At 42.5% G+C, this 15,026-nt stretch overlaps 1 protein-coding gene across 1 annotated transcript; it reads right to left on the reverse strand.

Annotated features, from left to right (window-relative positions):
* Positions 1-1,892: 1,892 nt before the first annotated feature.
* On the reverse strand, positions 1,893-12,822 carry LOC119901555 (CLIP-associating protein 2-like; the record flags this gene model as incomplete). Its single annotated transcript, XM_038717129.1, is given in 17 exon segments — positions 1,893-2,079; positions 2,533-2,639; positions 2,870-3,013; positions 3,183-3,326; positions 4,956-5,034; positions 6,416-6,579; positions 7,050-7,052; positions 8,107-8,170; positions 8,262-8,304; positions 8,307-8,352; positions 8,885-9,040; positions 9,230-9,253; positions 9,408-9,514; positions 10,124-10,186; positions 10,516-10,623; positions 12,276-12,320; positions 12,659-12,822. Coding segments are annotated over 17 exon segments (1,633 nt in total), but the record flags the coding sequence as incomplete, so codon positions are not given.
* Positions 12,823-15,026: the final 2,204 nt, after the last annotated feature.

The following is a 15,026-nucleotide window of genomic DNA, read 5'->3' on the forward strand; positions in this document are numbered from 1 at the left end:
ATTGGACTGACAAGATATGCTGCACCTTGTGTTTGTTTTAGCTGTAATAAGAAGCAAAGAAATATTTATTATAAACATTATTAACCCAGACTGCAACTTCACCTCATCTGTCAAAAAGAGTCTTTAACAATAATTTTTTTTTTTTTTCTTAACCACACTGTCTGTGGACAGAGGGTGGATACCCTACAGATTGTTGAGATTGTTTGTGATTTTGAGCTATATAAATAAAACTGTACAATTAAAGGAATTTTATTTTAGATTAAATAAATATAAATAAACTTGAATTTACTTGATTAATATTAAAAAGGTGTGAGGTTGCCATGTTTTCACTGTCTTTATTTGGGAACTGCTGAAATACTCAAACTAGAGCGACATACTTATTGACTTATAATTTTAGTTTCTCATTTATATGTTCTGATACATCAAGAAAAATGCCAGCACACATTATCTTGCATATTTATTTAGTTATCTTACATATAGATATAGACCACATCAGAGTTAAAATGACAGCTTCACAGCGGAATAAATTAACCAAACAAGTAAACACACCAGAATTCCTATGAAGTACACTCAACAGGTTAGGTGTGAAAGCATCCCAAACTGGTACAGATAATGGTCAAAACAAAGGAAACACACACTTTCCAGTTTCACTTTCCAGATTTATTCATCTGGATCACCTGACCAGGAAAAGGTGGTGACATTTCCTTTGTTTACAGCGTGATGTTGTTCTCTAGATGTGATCAAAACAACCCAGTGTTGGGGACTTGTGGACGCTGACATATGGTGAACCACCACGTGAGAAGCGGAGAAGGGTGCAAAGGTTTAAGGTGCTCTTATTTCTGTGTATATTTACACTCAAACCACTAGACGCCACTATCAAGAGTTGTAGTTTGATGAGTCAGGTGTGCTGTGATTGGCAGGCTCATGGCATGTGGGCAGGTTAGATTTCAGATGCACTTCATGCGGAAAATGTCAGGAGGTCACACCTCTGTACTAGAGTACACGATGTTCTTTAAAAAGGGGCTGGGGTTGTTGAGAGAGACTGCAATAAGACCTGGCATATTGGCTGAGGTCATAAATTTGGACTGAACAAGCAGAGTGCCTAGATAAGCACGAGGGAAGGTTCTTGCTGAGAAAACCAAGTCAGGAAAAGTCATTTTCAGCAGTTGGGATCATAACAAAACAAAGATGATTTGATCAGTGGCTAAAGAGGATTACATTTACAGTCCTCAGTCCCATCAACACTTAATGTATGCCTCTCAGTTCCCACGTTATGGGGGGGAGGGGTGCAACAGATCAGATGTCAGGATGTAGGTACCTGTGTGTTTAGGCCTTTACACATTTAAGGAATAAAATAAACTGCCAGACAGGAGAAGCTATTTTTACAGCACATAGAGAAATGTCATGACATAACTGGCTCCTTCATATCAAGAAAAACAGATGAAGTGCAAAACTTCATGAAAGAATTCCAAAATGTAGGTAGCTTTTTAAGCTGTGGCGTGGCGATGGTACAGTGGTTAGGACACATGCTTTTGGTGTGAGATTCCTACTGTGACACATCTACCATTGCGTTCTTGAACAAGATACTTAACCCCTCATTGCTCCAGAGGCGTGTGACCTCTGACATATATAGCAATTGTAAGTCGCTTTGGATAAAGGTGTCAGCTAAATGAATAAATGTGATGTGAATGTAAGCCTACTTGTGGGCTGCCATGCTTCACACAATCGTGTAAATGTTTCACTTTTGTTATGTCACTATAATAGAGTGAGAAAATCTCATTTAAAACCAAAAGATGTTGCTGACAATTACAGAAAAAACAAAAACAAAAAAAACCTTCCTTCCCAAGAATATCTTACACATCTTACACAAGCTCCAACAGTTCCAAGTCAGCCTCGACACATACTGATCAACACATCCACCTGTCTGCTCTACTGACCTCCTCGCCCTCCCGCCGTTGGACGGGTTCATTCATGTCCTCTTGGCTGCGGACGCTGAAGTTCTGGATCGCCTCAGTGACACCTTTCAGTGAACTGTAGATGTCCTCCGAGTTCATGTTCTCTGTGTCGTAGTCAAATGCACTGCACATAAACGAGATGAGAAAAAGGGACACTGAGCCAGGTCTGCACAATTACAGCTGAAGTGAGTAATCAAACTGTCCTGCTAAATACTGTCCCCCCCCCCCCCAAGTATGATATGTGTTTCATATGGTATTCCTACTATTCTTAGAATAAATCTGACTGAAATACGTGTAAGAGTGGAAACAATCAAAAATAAAACTACAAAACAGTATTGATATCTAAATTACTGTGCATATTTTTTTTACATTCTTAACTAGATATAAAAGGAAGAAGCAGCCCAGAGTCATTCTGTCTCTAATGTGGTTTACTTGATATAAACGTCTGTAGACTTTACTCTTTTCTACTGCTCTCTGTCCTCTGCTCTTGCTAATATGTAAACGATTGTTAGATGGATTTTCCATTTTTATGAATTGTGCTAAGTAGAGGTGTAAAGCTTGTGTGTGTGTGTGTTACCTTGGTGAGGGGGTATTCTGGGAGGTGTTGGTGGGGGAAGTGACCGGGCTGGACCAGCTGGCTGGAGATCTAGGGGTGTGGCGCGTAAGAGGGCTGCCCATTGGTGCCTAAGGACAGGATAAAAACAATACAATAAAAAAGTTATGTTAGAAAGAAGTATGCTATTAAAATTTTGGTTTAATGATTGACAACTATAGCAATATAGTAATGTGCGTGTCTGAAATACTCCTTCCCCCTCGTGTGAACTGACCAGTAGTGTGTGTGTGTGTGTGTGTGTGTGTGTGTGTGTGTGTGTGTGTGTGTGTGTGTGTGTGTGTGTGTGTGTGTGTGTGTGTACCTGTGCAACATTGCCAGTGTTCTTCAGATGGTTTTGAAGCAGCTTGGTGGCTCCGTCCTGAAAGGTTTTGGGCAGAGCTGCCAGCAGCATGGTGAACTCTGGAGTGTTGAGCTGGAACAACGAGATTAGCACAGACTGGGCTGCCTGTAAAAAACAAAATACTATTGGTTAGAAAGACTTTTGAAAGACATTCCACTGACTTTCCTGCATTTGTGTGTATTAGTAAATCAAAGGGTTCTTTCCAATAACAGGAGAATCAACTGTAGGAATAAAGTATGTTCATCTCCAAACTATCAGGTTTGTGTGTCAGTACTTTTCTGACGTCAGAGCTCTTGGGTTCAGTTGTCCAGGTGATGATGCGGGAGACGGCCAGCCGAGTCTCACTGGAGTTCACGAAGTCTGGAGCTTCCATCTGTATCGCCAGAGTCTCAATATACTTCAGAATGGCCACCTTCACCTGCAACACACATTTATAAAAATCATCAGTATGTTGGGTGAAAACAAAGACACAGCATGGCCAATATTCACCCGAAAAAACACAAATACAGTCATAGCAAAACTTCAAACACAAGCCTGAAAAAGTGACCACACACGTCAGCATGTACAACCACGGCAGACTGTGCAACTCTTGCAGGTCTGAAAATCGAATGATCTGATGAATCAGTTAGAGAAGATCAAAGTGCATTCAAGGTCATGCTTTAGGAAAACAAAATCAATCAAAAAGAAAAGCAAATGACAGATGACAAAAACCAAAGGAACTATTTAATGCAAACATTCACCGCTGGCTCCAAAACGCCACAACAACTGACTCCTGCCCTGATTTTCCTCCATCTCTCTCCCCTTCTCCGTCTCTCTACATTATGCACCTCAAGGACCAGAATTTCCTCCAAATCACTTAGCAGCACCGTGCGCGCCATATAATTGCTCCCCCCGGAGCGCACTGACCTGGGAGGACTGGCTCCAGGCTGCGGCCTGCTCGTCTAGAGAGCAGGCATGGCGCCGCGCTCTGGGGGGGAACAATTTTACCCCGGACCCTCCCCTGCCTCGCCCACAACACGAGCTCCGTACAGGCTTCAGAGAGAGAGAGGAGAAGCACCGCGTCAATCAGACAGAAAGGGAGACAGGGACAGGGAAGGGCAGGGAGAGACAAGAGAGGAAACGGAAGAGGAAGGAGGAGGGAGCAGAGAGTATAAGAGGAGTAAAAAGATTGGAAGGTAGGCTTGGGCGTCATTTAAATTTTACAATATTCTGAAAATCTGGTAGTACACACTGTAATTGTCATATGATGGCAGCAAAGAGCTGTGATGCCAAATTAACCAACATGAATCAGTGAGTTATGAAGCTTCATGCAACTGTTCAAAGCAGCTTTACATATTTATACTGTCTCATGGTATATATCGTCACATTGCCCTACCCTAGCCTGTGATGTGAGCTGTGAGGTCCTGAACAGAGAATTTAAAATCATTTTTCTTCAGGCCACACAGCAAGTCCACTTCCTACTGCATGTCAAATGAAGGGTGAGTAAATTTATATTTGGGGCAGGAGGGTGAAATTTTGGTGATGACAATATCTTTCATTCCCAAGCCTACCTGGAAGGCAAAGGAAGAGGGAGACTGACAGGAATGAAAAAGTGGTGAGAATGTGGTGAAACATCAGGCAGGAAAAGGTGTGGGAGGGGGCAGAGTGAGAGAGAAATAAAGAGGTAATGAGGACGAGGAGTGAGGGATGAAGAAGCAGAAATTGCTTGTCAACCGTCGTAAGGACAGTTGGGAGAGGTGATACTGGTGAGGCAAGAAGTTGCTTTAACAGAAGGATTAGTGAGAGAGAGGAAAGTACAAGACAATGGATAAGGAGGAGTGTCCACATCAATGGCTATCCAATCACAGCCCAGGATTCAGGGTTTTTTTGTTTGTATTTTTTGAGAGGCAGCACCAGCATGGGCAGGTACGAGGTCATATCAGTACAGCAGTTACCATGGTTACACAGTTCCCTAGTTTCAAGCCTCATGTCCATCCTCCCCTCCCGTATGCAGACCTTCACACAGGCAGCTCTCTTTCTCGTGGACACACACACACAAACTATTTACCTTGAGGTTGGGTGTCTGTGTCTGGTCCACAGTGAATCGCATGAGAATAGTAAACTGGAGGTCGTTGGGGAAAGACTCTCTGTCAGAGAAGAAAGAAATTCAAATTAAACCTCCAGTACACACAGAAACACATCTAGAGTAAAAGGATCTCGACAGGTTAAGATAAATGAGTGTATAACTACAAAAGTCAGAGGTAAAAGGATGTCTTGTGTTCCTTTCTCTTGCTAAAACCACCATTTGTGTATGTACGAAAACACGAGAGAAAAGGAAGCATCGGGCCTCGTGCAAGAACATTTTTGTATTTTTATCTTAACTGCCTCATGCTTTTTTTCGTTTGTATAACTGTAAATGACGTGTAAACATGATGAGTGCCTTCTGTGGGTAAATGAGCACGTATTCATGAGAATTGTAAATTAGCATAATACCGTATAAGGCTGCGCGAGTTTGGAGACTGAAGTCCTGCGGACATCCTTAAAGGAAAGTATATCCTTTAACAGTGTCAGCAGTGGAGTTGGGTGAAAATGGTTGTATTCGTGTGTCTGTCTGCAGAGTTACAGCTCTAAAAAGTTTCACATTTGCAGAAGCACAGCCCGATGTAAACTAAACCACGACAACAACAACCATTAATCTGTCTCTGCCATATATCAGCTTGCTGTCACTCTATTTCAAGGGCCCAATGCGCTAATCCAAAGATTACACTGCTAGCTGACCTTATTATATTCAGAGACAAATTAAACAGTGCATCATCTAAGTTGTTTTGCAGTGCGAGATGTTCATATTGATAATGTGGCGTTATAGCATTAATAACCAATTCAAATGAATGATTATATTGTTATGTAGGTTATTACGCCCCATCGTTATTAGGTTATATGAATACATTTAGAATTATATTTTAATTCAAACTCCAGAGTCAAACTGGACAATGTCAACATAATTTATGAAGTGTAATTTATAGGATTGCTTCAAAATTACATTCCATTAGTGAAAATATAGGTAGGGAAAACAGCTGACTAATTCCACTTGACTCCTGCTTCAGGACTGGACCAAATTGTGTTCTTACCCAAGAGAAAATTCTAAATACAAGAAAACTGGTGAAAGTTCTCCAAAATCACTTGTACAAGCCACTTCTGTCAAATCTGTTTATATGAGTGGTTCTTGCATGAGGCCCAATGATCCTCAGAGGCCTATCTATTCTTTTATATGTAAACAAATAATCTAAGAGCAAACTAGCATTTAAGAGCTTTCAAAAACATCTCAAAGGCTTCTTGAGATGTGACTGAGAGCTTTGAAAAGCTGACCTTGGAGCTTAAATAATGTTGTTACACTTACTATTCCCAAAGGCCAAGAGTGAACTTTCACGCTCAAATATAATTTTACTACATACTTATATTTATACTTATGTTACCCATGGGTCAACAACCTACATGCCCTAATGTCAGTCTATATAGCGTGACACCTACCGTGTGACATCCAGGGCTCTCTGAACTTTGGCCTGTACGGAGCCCAGCAGGTCAGCTCCCATCTTCTTCAACAGCTGTGTGAGCAGGACGAACAACCAGTCCTGCAGATCCTCCTTATGGACATGGATGAAATCTACCAGTGTCTCCAGGAACATGCTGAACACCTACACACACACACACAGTTTGGGTCAGACTCAGTCATTCACTCAACAATTCATGTTTCATGCACACATGCAAGTAGTCATGTATTTAGAGGATAAAGTTATAGCATCATGTGAGAGTAGCATTAGTTCCCATTGTGAAGTTAGTGGTTATTATCATTGCAGCAGCCCACCTTCATTCCCAATCACCAGTTAAACTTAAATCACCCAAATTAATAATAATCATATTAATATTAGAAGACAACCACAATGAGACAGTTAATTACTTGACAAGAATTAACACCAATCAGACTGCATGGTGACCGTCTCTACATGCCAGTGGTTGATTTCAGCAGGACAGTATCGTTACAGGCAACATTATGTGAGGAGGGTTAGTGACTGTTACGTTGTTGCCCTGATAAAGGGTTATCCAATCAGATGAATCTATCCAAACACAATGTACAAGCACAGTAACACTGATTGGCCAAACTTACTCTCTACAGAGAGTTCCAGAGGGTGGCATGGGGGAGAGAGAGACACATCTGTTAGCATCCTGACAGAGAACACCCAAGTGTTCGTTCAACAATCTTGACTTTCAATCCAACATTTGCAAAATGGACAAAAAAAGACCAACAACATCTTGAAAAAACGTGAAGTGATGTTTTGTGCACACTAGGAAAAAAAACTGAGAACTGAAAGATATCTTGAAAACATGGGAGATGAGAAAGAAGAAGTGGGGATAGAGAGATGAAGGCAGAATCCACGGTGAGATGCAGTACCTTGAAAGAGGCTGAGCTTATACTGGATTCTGCTGTGCCGTACACCCTGCCGGAGTCTCGCTGAAATTCATCAAATCGTCAAATGTCAAACGAGGGGAAAAGGGTGGGGGGGGGGCTCACACACCTTACGACATGTGTGAGGCAACGGGCACTCAAAAATGCCGAAAGAAAAGTGTCAGTGTTAGAGAGGGCGAACCGCAGCTGGTTAGACGGAGACAGGAGCTGCCAGCCCAAACATGTGCTTGTATATTCACGTGCGTCTGAGTGTGTGTGCGGTCAGTGTCGTCGCTGCAGACTGCAGGGAGGGGCGGAAGAGAGGGAGTGGCAGTGAATGCAGTGAGCACAGCATTTGGCTGATGAACAGAGATAGAGGAACACCACAGGACAGCGGAGAGTGTGAGGTCACACGCAGGCATGGCATGCCATTAGAAAACTGTCGCACACTCTGCATGCCTGTGTTTATGTTTGAGTGTGTATATCCGTGTGTGTACATCGGAGAACAGGTTTTGACCCGTTTATCATGTCTTTATCTCTAAACGTATTCAAATACTTTATTTAACATACTGACTCCTAAAATGTGTCTGTGTGAATTAACAAGCAGGGCATTGTCTTTGTTTTGGCAGAATCCGGTACAGTGAAGGATGGCGGGATAAACAAAGTATGGGGAACCAAAATAGAAATCAAGTGGGTGAATCATGGATCTATTTGAAATGATATTGTAAATGAGTGCTGTGCGTCTTTGTGTGAGCACTTGCGCTTCATGCATTCATACCTTACTGTGAGGGTCAGCAAACATCCTGGTGAAGATTTCACACAGCCTCTTCAACTCCACCCGACTGCACATCAAAACAACAAAATAACACAGTTGGTGAAAATCAACAATCATTTTATCTCTTGGAAAACACATTTGCCTGTTCTGCTGCTGACCTGAGGGTGCGTTGGTTCTTGAGCAGCGCCTGAAGGCCCAGCAGCCCTCCTTCCTCTCTGACCAATTGGCACTGGCACAGCGGTTCAGCACCTGACAGGAACCACAAAAAGGCCTGTTGAGACTTCTATACAGCGGGAAGTAATGATATTAAGAAAAGTTGAGCTTGATACTGAGGTGAATGGTTTCCTGGTTTTTCAGATTTAGAGGATAGAAACATTTACATCAGAACAAGTGTGGAACTGAACTCCAATATCAAAGACTGTATGAATCTCAGTGATCCAGTTCCTTCACTAATGGCACAGATTTCCTCACTGCATAGTTGCAGTGCCCCAAATCAAAACCAAATTTCCCTGAACTGTTACCAGACTTGTGTGTTTATTAGGGATGGGGATTGTTCATTTTTATTGACACTGATACCCTTATTGAGACTGCTTAATGATCCGATTCTTTATTGATACTTTACTATTATTTGGTGACGGTTATTTGGCAAGAGCAGACCCAACGGGCATGAGGTGGGCCTGCACGGTATGAGAAAAATATTCAATGTGCGATAACATTGTTTGAAATGACATATGACTTGCAATAAATAAACACATAATGAAGTGTGCATATTAACGCTAACCTCGGCTACGTCTTCTGTCTGTCTCATGTACGTGGGGATGGCTCCTCCGTTCCTGGAGCTGTAGGATCTCTCCGAACAGGCGCTTGATGCATCACTATTAGCGTCATCATCAGAGTACATGCTGTAGTTCTCGTACCGCCGCCGTGCTGGCTTCTTCTGTAGGTGAAGGACAGGAGAAGTGGAAAGGACATGAAATTAAAATGAAAGTTAAGACAGAGTAATAACAAGGCACAGGCAGAAAACATGCTCACTCACACACCTAGCTTGACGGAACACAACACAGCTAAACGCACACACACACACACACACAGGACACACAGGTAAGAAGCGGGGGAAGAAGCTGACCTTGGACCGCATGTCTCCCAACAGCTGACAGCATTAAACAGAGGTAGAACCAGGGTTAGTTAACACACACACACTCCAGGAGGTGTGCGCTGCATATGGTGACAGCTTACTGAAATGTGCAAAGAGTGGTTATGCGTTTTTTTATGTATATGTGTTGGGGGTGTATGCGTTTTCATACCAGTGCATCTGCGAGAGCCTCTTCTACGTCGGAGCCCGTGTTGAGGACCCTCATGGCACTGACTGAGGAAGAGAGACGACTGGACTGACTGATGCCAAAACCTGATCCTGTAGAGAGTCAGACGGAGTGGGAGGAAGAGGGACAGCAGTTAGACTTGAGACCTGAAATTGCTAACCCCATTCTCTCACTCATCGAGGTGGTTCTCATTGTCCACTGATGATCCAGTCATCCTCCATCTTTCTCCTCATCATCCATTCTCTGACATTTCTCAAACCACACACACACGCTACATTTCCTTTCATGAGTCGAGCCTGTAAGTCGATATGATGACTTGTTAGGTGACACTGCAGGTGCCACTGGGGGAGAAAGAATGATCGACAGAAAACACAGGTGTGTGTGTTGGTGTTTCTGCAGAGAGGGGCAAGGGCAAATAAAGAAAACAAATGGTAAAACTGGCAGAATGGCTGTCAACTGAACAGGCGGAAACATGCGATTCCACTGGAGGGTGTCGACATCCTGGAGCTGAAGGTAAAAAACAAACAAAAAAAAACTGAGGCTGATGGACAAGAAAAGAAACAGGATGACACATAATACAGGAGAAGATGCGTGGCACAAGAGAGAACAATAAAAAAAAAAAAAAAAAAAAAAACGGCGCGAACAGAAATTGAGGCGAAGTGGGTGGGTGAGGTACGGAAATAGATGTACTCAGCCTTCACCTGCTGCCCCAAAAGTATCAGGTGTGTGGAGAGCTCCGGTGGAGCGAGAGTAGCTCCGCGTTGCTGCAACCAAGATTAAAAACACAGAGTTTAACACTCGCGCGAGCACGCACACGCACACACACATACACACACACACACACACACACAAAACCCTAGAGTAGAAAGAAAGGATGAAAAACATGCAAGTGATTTCTTTTTCTTTTTTTTTATTCACCCTCAACTTTCTAAACGATTGACATTTTAATGTTTTTAGTTTAAATCAGACACTGAATTAAAAAAAGCCTACAGTACTTTGGTTTGAGCTAACTTTAAGAAAAGAAAGGTTTCTCTTCTCCTTTGATGTCTTATCGTCTCATCCCCCTGTGTATCTGTCCACTACTGCTACTCACCAAGGGGCGTGAAGGAGCGTACAGGGCTGGTGTCCCGGCTGCTCTCCCTGCTGGCCTCTCTGCTGCAGCCCTGACTCATACTGGGCCGAGGGATACGACTGCCCCGAGCTAACGGTGCCGGTTACAACACCGCACCGAAAAGATGAGGGGGACACGGGGGAAGGAAGAGCAGCGGAGGGAAGAAAAGTGGTAGGTAAGAACACAAAGGAGAAGGGACATGAAGACGACAACAAAAAGACAAAAGAAGAAAGACAAACATGAGTAGTGACAAAGAAGAGAGGGGAAGGAACATGGATAAAGACATAAATAAGACAAACGTGGAAAAAGGCAAAAGTGACAAACTGACAGGAACAACAAAGAATATGAGGACAGGTCTACTGGCCCTGAGGGAGCATCTCAACAGCAACAACAAGAAGTCACCTCAGAGGACTGAGATTAGGACTGCAACTAAATTATTTTCATGAACAATTAGCAATTGGAGCAATTATAGTCTTGATTAGGGCGGCAACTAGAGATCATCGTCATTATTGATGATCAATCGATTAGCTTTATGGTTTACAGTGTAGTCATTTGGTCTATAAAATAGTCCTCAAATGTCCTGTTTTGTCCGTCAAACAGAACAAAATCCAACGATATTCAGTTTACAATGATAGTAAATAATAAAATGGGAGAGGCTAGAATTAGAAAATGTTTGGCATTTGTTTATCAGATTACTTAAAGGTGACCTAATATGCTTTTCAATATTTTCTATCATATCTATAATGTTACAATGTCAGAAGTTCATGTTAAACATGGCCAAAGCTTCAAATAATGAGGTAAACATAGTCACATAACTACAATATAGGGCTGGAAATGTGGTAGAATAGGTCACCTTTAAATGATGAATCACTGAAATAGAAGGAGATAAACTGACTAATCGTTTCAGCTGGTTCATCAAAAGTTTTCCAAAGAGCCCTAGGTGAAGTCATTGCCTGATTTGTGCAAAATATGAGTTTACTACCAAAGTTCACAGCAAAAATTCACATTTTAGAAGCTGGAACCTGTGAATTTTGGGCATATTAGCTTAAAACAAACAAATTTCGATGAACAATTACATCAATTATCCGAATTGCTGCACATTAATTTACTCTTGATCGACTAATTGTGTCAGCTCCAGATGAGATGCACCTAAAAGAAGCACAGGACTGCTGGACTCAAACGGTCCAATAATCACAAACACTCAGGCGATCTCCCTGTGTCTCACACACAAACACACAGAATAGAAAAGGAAGCGATATGAGATGAGTATAGCGATCGAGGGGGGTGAGCGAGGGGAGAATCTGCGTTTTTCATCCAGTAGCATCGCAATCATCTTGTATTGCTTTGTTCATCAGCTTCAGCATCTACCCAGCCAATCAGGGTTAATCAGCCTACCAAAGGGTTACAATGCCCTGATGATGCTTCGCTGATCCTGCTAGGAGGTTCATTCGCTGGTTAGTAAAGAGAGGGAGGAGGTACGTTTATAATGCGTGGACATCTGCTGATCACAGGCACCCATCACCACAACAACACAGCCATAAAGCCAGAGACAGGTTAGAGGGACGGGTTCTATGATGCTCAGGCGGTGAGCAACAGCTTGATGGAGGGGTGGGGAAGATGGGGGAGATTGTGAGATTTGTTGTGATGGATAGAGATTTAGAATGATTTTAAGATGAGGATGAGAATAGACTGAGGTAAAGAGATGGACAGCAGGATGGTCTGGGTCGAGGTCTGAGCCTTACCTCCTCGGCTCGCTCCGTTGTAGATGGAACTAATGCTGGAAGGAGCTAGACGACAGAAGCAGCAGGGGCAGGTAGAGAAGGACAGGGAGAAGAACAGAGGAGGAAAAGGTAGAGACGGAGCAGGAGGGGGAGAAAAGTTCAGCTGAGATCCAAAATACATGGACGACTGGCTGTAGTGTGTGACGTTTGTAAGATATCACTGAGTGTCTAAATCATTGGCAAGCTGCGTTTTTAAAAACAAAACCTTTGAGTAGTTGTAAAAAATAAAATAAAATACACGTAGCAGAAAGACAAATATATTAAGGATGAACTTTCATTATTCAGTTGAAATGAATGAAATATAAACAAGGCTTCCCGTTATGAAACTATAATGGTTTACTTACCAACAGACAGGCGGGTGGGGGAGGAGTCTCTGGAGCAGCCCTGGCTGCGGGGGATGCGGCTGCGTCTGTGTCCATCCCCAGCCAGCACCCTGTGGGCCCCTGAGCTCATGGTGCTCAGGGCCGTACTCGTCAGTACACGACCGGGGAGCCGCTCCGACTGCCAGCTTCAGAGAGACGCAGAGACGGAAGAGGACAAATATAAAGTAAAAATCAGAGTCTTACCCAGGCAACACATGGCATTTTAACAGTTAAAGTTACAGAGAAACTTAACGAATCCTCCTTTAAAGTAAGGATCTTATTTTTAAAAATGGCAACTACCTCTGTACATATATACTGACAAAGACAGCTGCTACTGCCCTCCACTTAGTGGCACTAGTCTCCAAGCATGTTTTGGCAAATGTCTTAACATACAGTATGAACATCAAAAATAGAAGGAACTAAATGGCAAACAGTGTTGGATGTCATTGGAAAGAGGATTCTTTGGGCTAGGAGAGTTGAAACCCACACCAAGAGAAGTGCATTTTAATCTAAACAATGCCTTTTTTGGAAGTGTAATAAAAACAAAATAAATACAACATATTAAAACTGACAACATGACAATTTTAGAGACAACGCTCCTGTCTTTTGGAAGATACAGGAGAATACAATGAAAATATGATAAGAAAGGTCTATATTTCTCCTCCCATGACATCCTGTCTCCAAATGCAAAACCCACAGTGTGTGTCAAACTCTACAATGACTCACATTTCTATCAACCTGAAGACAAACAGTTGAGGAGAAGCTGCTCTGCAGTGCTGAATATGAAGTGCAAGAACAGGCTTTTGGGGAACAAGCTCCATGAAGCTGGACTGTGACTGATTTCAACATGACTGAAAATGAGCACGTAGACCAGACTCACTCACTCTCTCTCTCTCTCTCACACACAAAAAGCCAACTAAAGCCACACACACAAAGTCTGTTTCTAGGTACGACTACCTAGTGACACAGAGCTAATTAAATACATCTAAATGACAGGAAAAAAGCTAAATAGGGATTGTTGTGGTATCTTCTGTGGTAATCTTGAGTTCCACTTATAACTTAGACTATGGTTGTTGCTGATACTTTTAATCAAGTAAAGACAAAAAAGTATATAAGTGGAACTACTCTGACCTCTTGAGAGTATTTCTAGTATTTCTTGTCATCTCTCCCTCCTTTCTTCCCTTATCTCCTTATATTTATGGATACACAAAGCTATTGTTGATTCTACAAATGGCTGTGAGGGTTAGAAAAACTTTTTTGTTTTACAAACTGTTGCTAAGATGATCAGAACGATTTGCTTGGGATCTAAAAATAAAAGATTTTGGAAAAATTAATTCCACTAGATAAAGGCTGTCTTTTTACAGGTGACAAAACATCGTCTTCTCAATCTTTAGGCTACATCCAGGCACACATGTGAGTGCAGAAACACAAGCTCCCAAGCAGTGTGATTAGCATGATCATAGAACAGCCACATTAACGGTCTGTGACTACAAATCCCAGCATGCCTCAGCTCGAGTGAGAGGAGCCTTAAGTGACCTTTCTGAGTGCACGTGAAGGAGGGAGAAGTCAGTGCAACAGAGGAAGGCAGTAAAGATAAAGAGAGCGGGTAAAAAAAAAAGAAGCGTTGTAATCTTACCACCAACAGGGTTAGCAGACTGAGATCCTGAGCCATTAAGCCATTGGTTGGGAGGAGGGGGAAGCAGAGGCGAGGGGGAAGGAATAGCAGATTAAACCAGATGAATTATGAGTGTTAGCGCAAAAAAATGGGAGTCAGAACAAGAGTACGATGGGAGCGCATCCTGGTGTTCCATATAAAGAATGAAGACGAGGCTGAAGCAAATCCATGTATTGAAGAGAAACAACTATTTGAACATGTGTTGCTAAAAACAAACACACACACTGGACCAGCTGCAGATGAGAGCCTGGGAAAGCATGTGCATGTTGGGAACAGCTGGCATACGTACAAAGCCAGTTCACAATGAGGAAAAGAAAATGCCTCAAAGTAAATATGCTTAACAATATCCATACACTCAATCTCTCTCACCACGCACACACACACAAATATTTCTCAGCCTCTGTTTCAGCTGCCATTTCCTCTGTTTCTGTTAGTCTGTTGTTCTGAGATTTAGTTCTTTATATCTAGATGTCCAGATATGATTGGTGCACTGGGCTTAGGTCCAATCACTGTTCAGCACAAAAGCACATCACGCAATAATAGCGGCTTGAGTTCCTTCATGAAGTTTTTTTAATGACCTAAAATGACAGCCAGAGCCAGGCTAGAGCAGCCGAAATAACTGTCCACCACACATCCTCAGTGATGAGACACAGCATGCACAGGAAAACACACCCC

Source organism: Micropterus salmoides, unplaced genomic scaffold (assembly GCF_014851395.1).
Source record: "Micropterus salmoides isolate LMB-PRFRI ecotype aquatic unplaced genomic scaffold, ASM1485139v1 Ms_hic_scaffold_1368, whole genome shotgun sequence".
Classification (NCBI taxonomy): domain Eukaryota; kingdom Metazoa; phylum Chordata; class Actinopteri; order Centrarchiformes; family Centrarchidae; genus Micropterus; species Micropterus salmoides.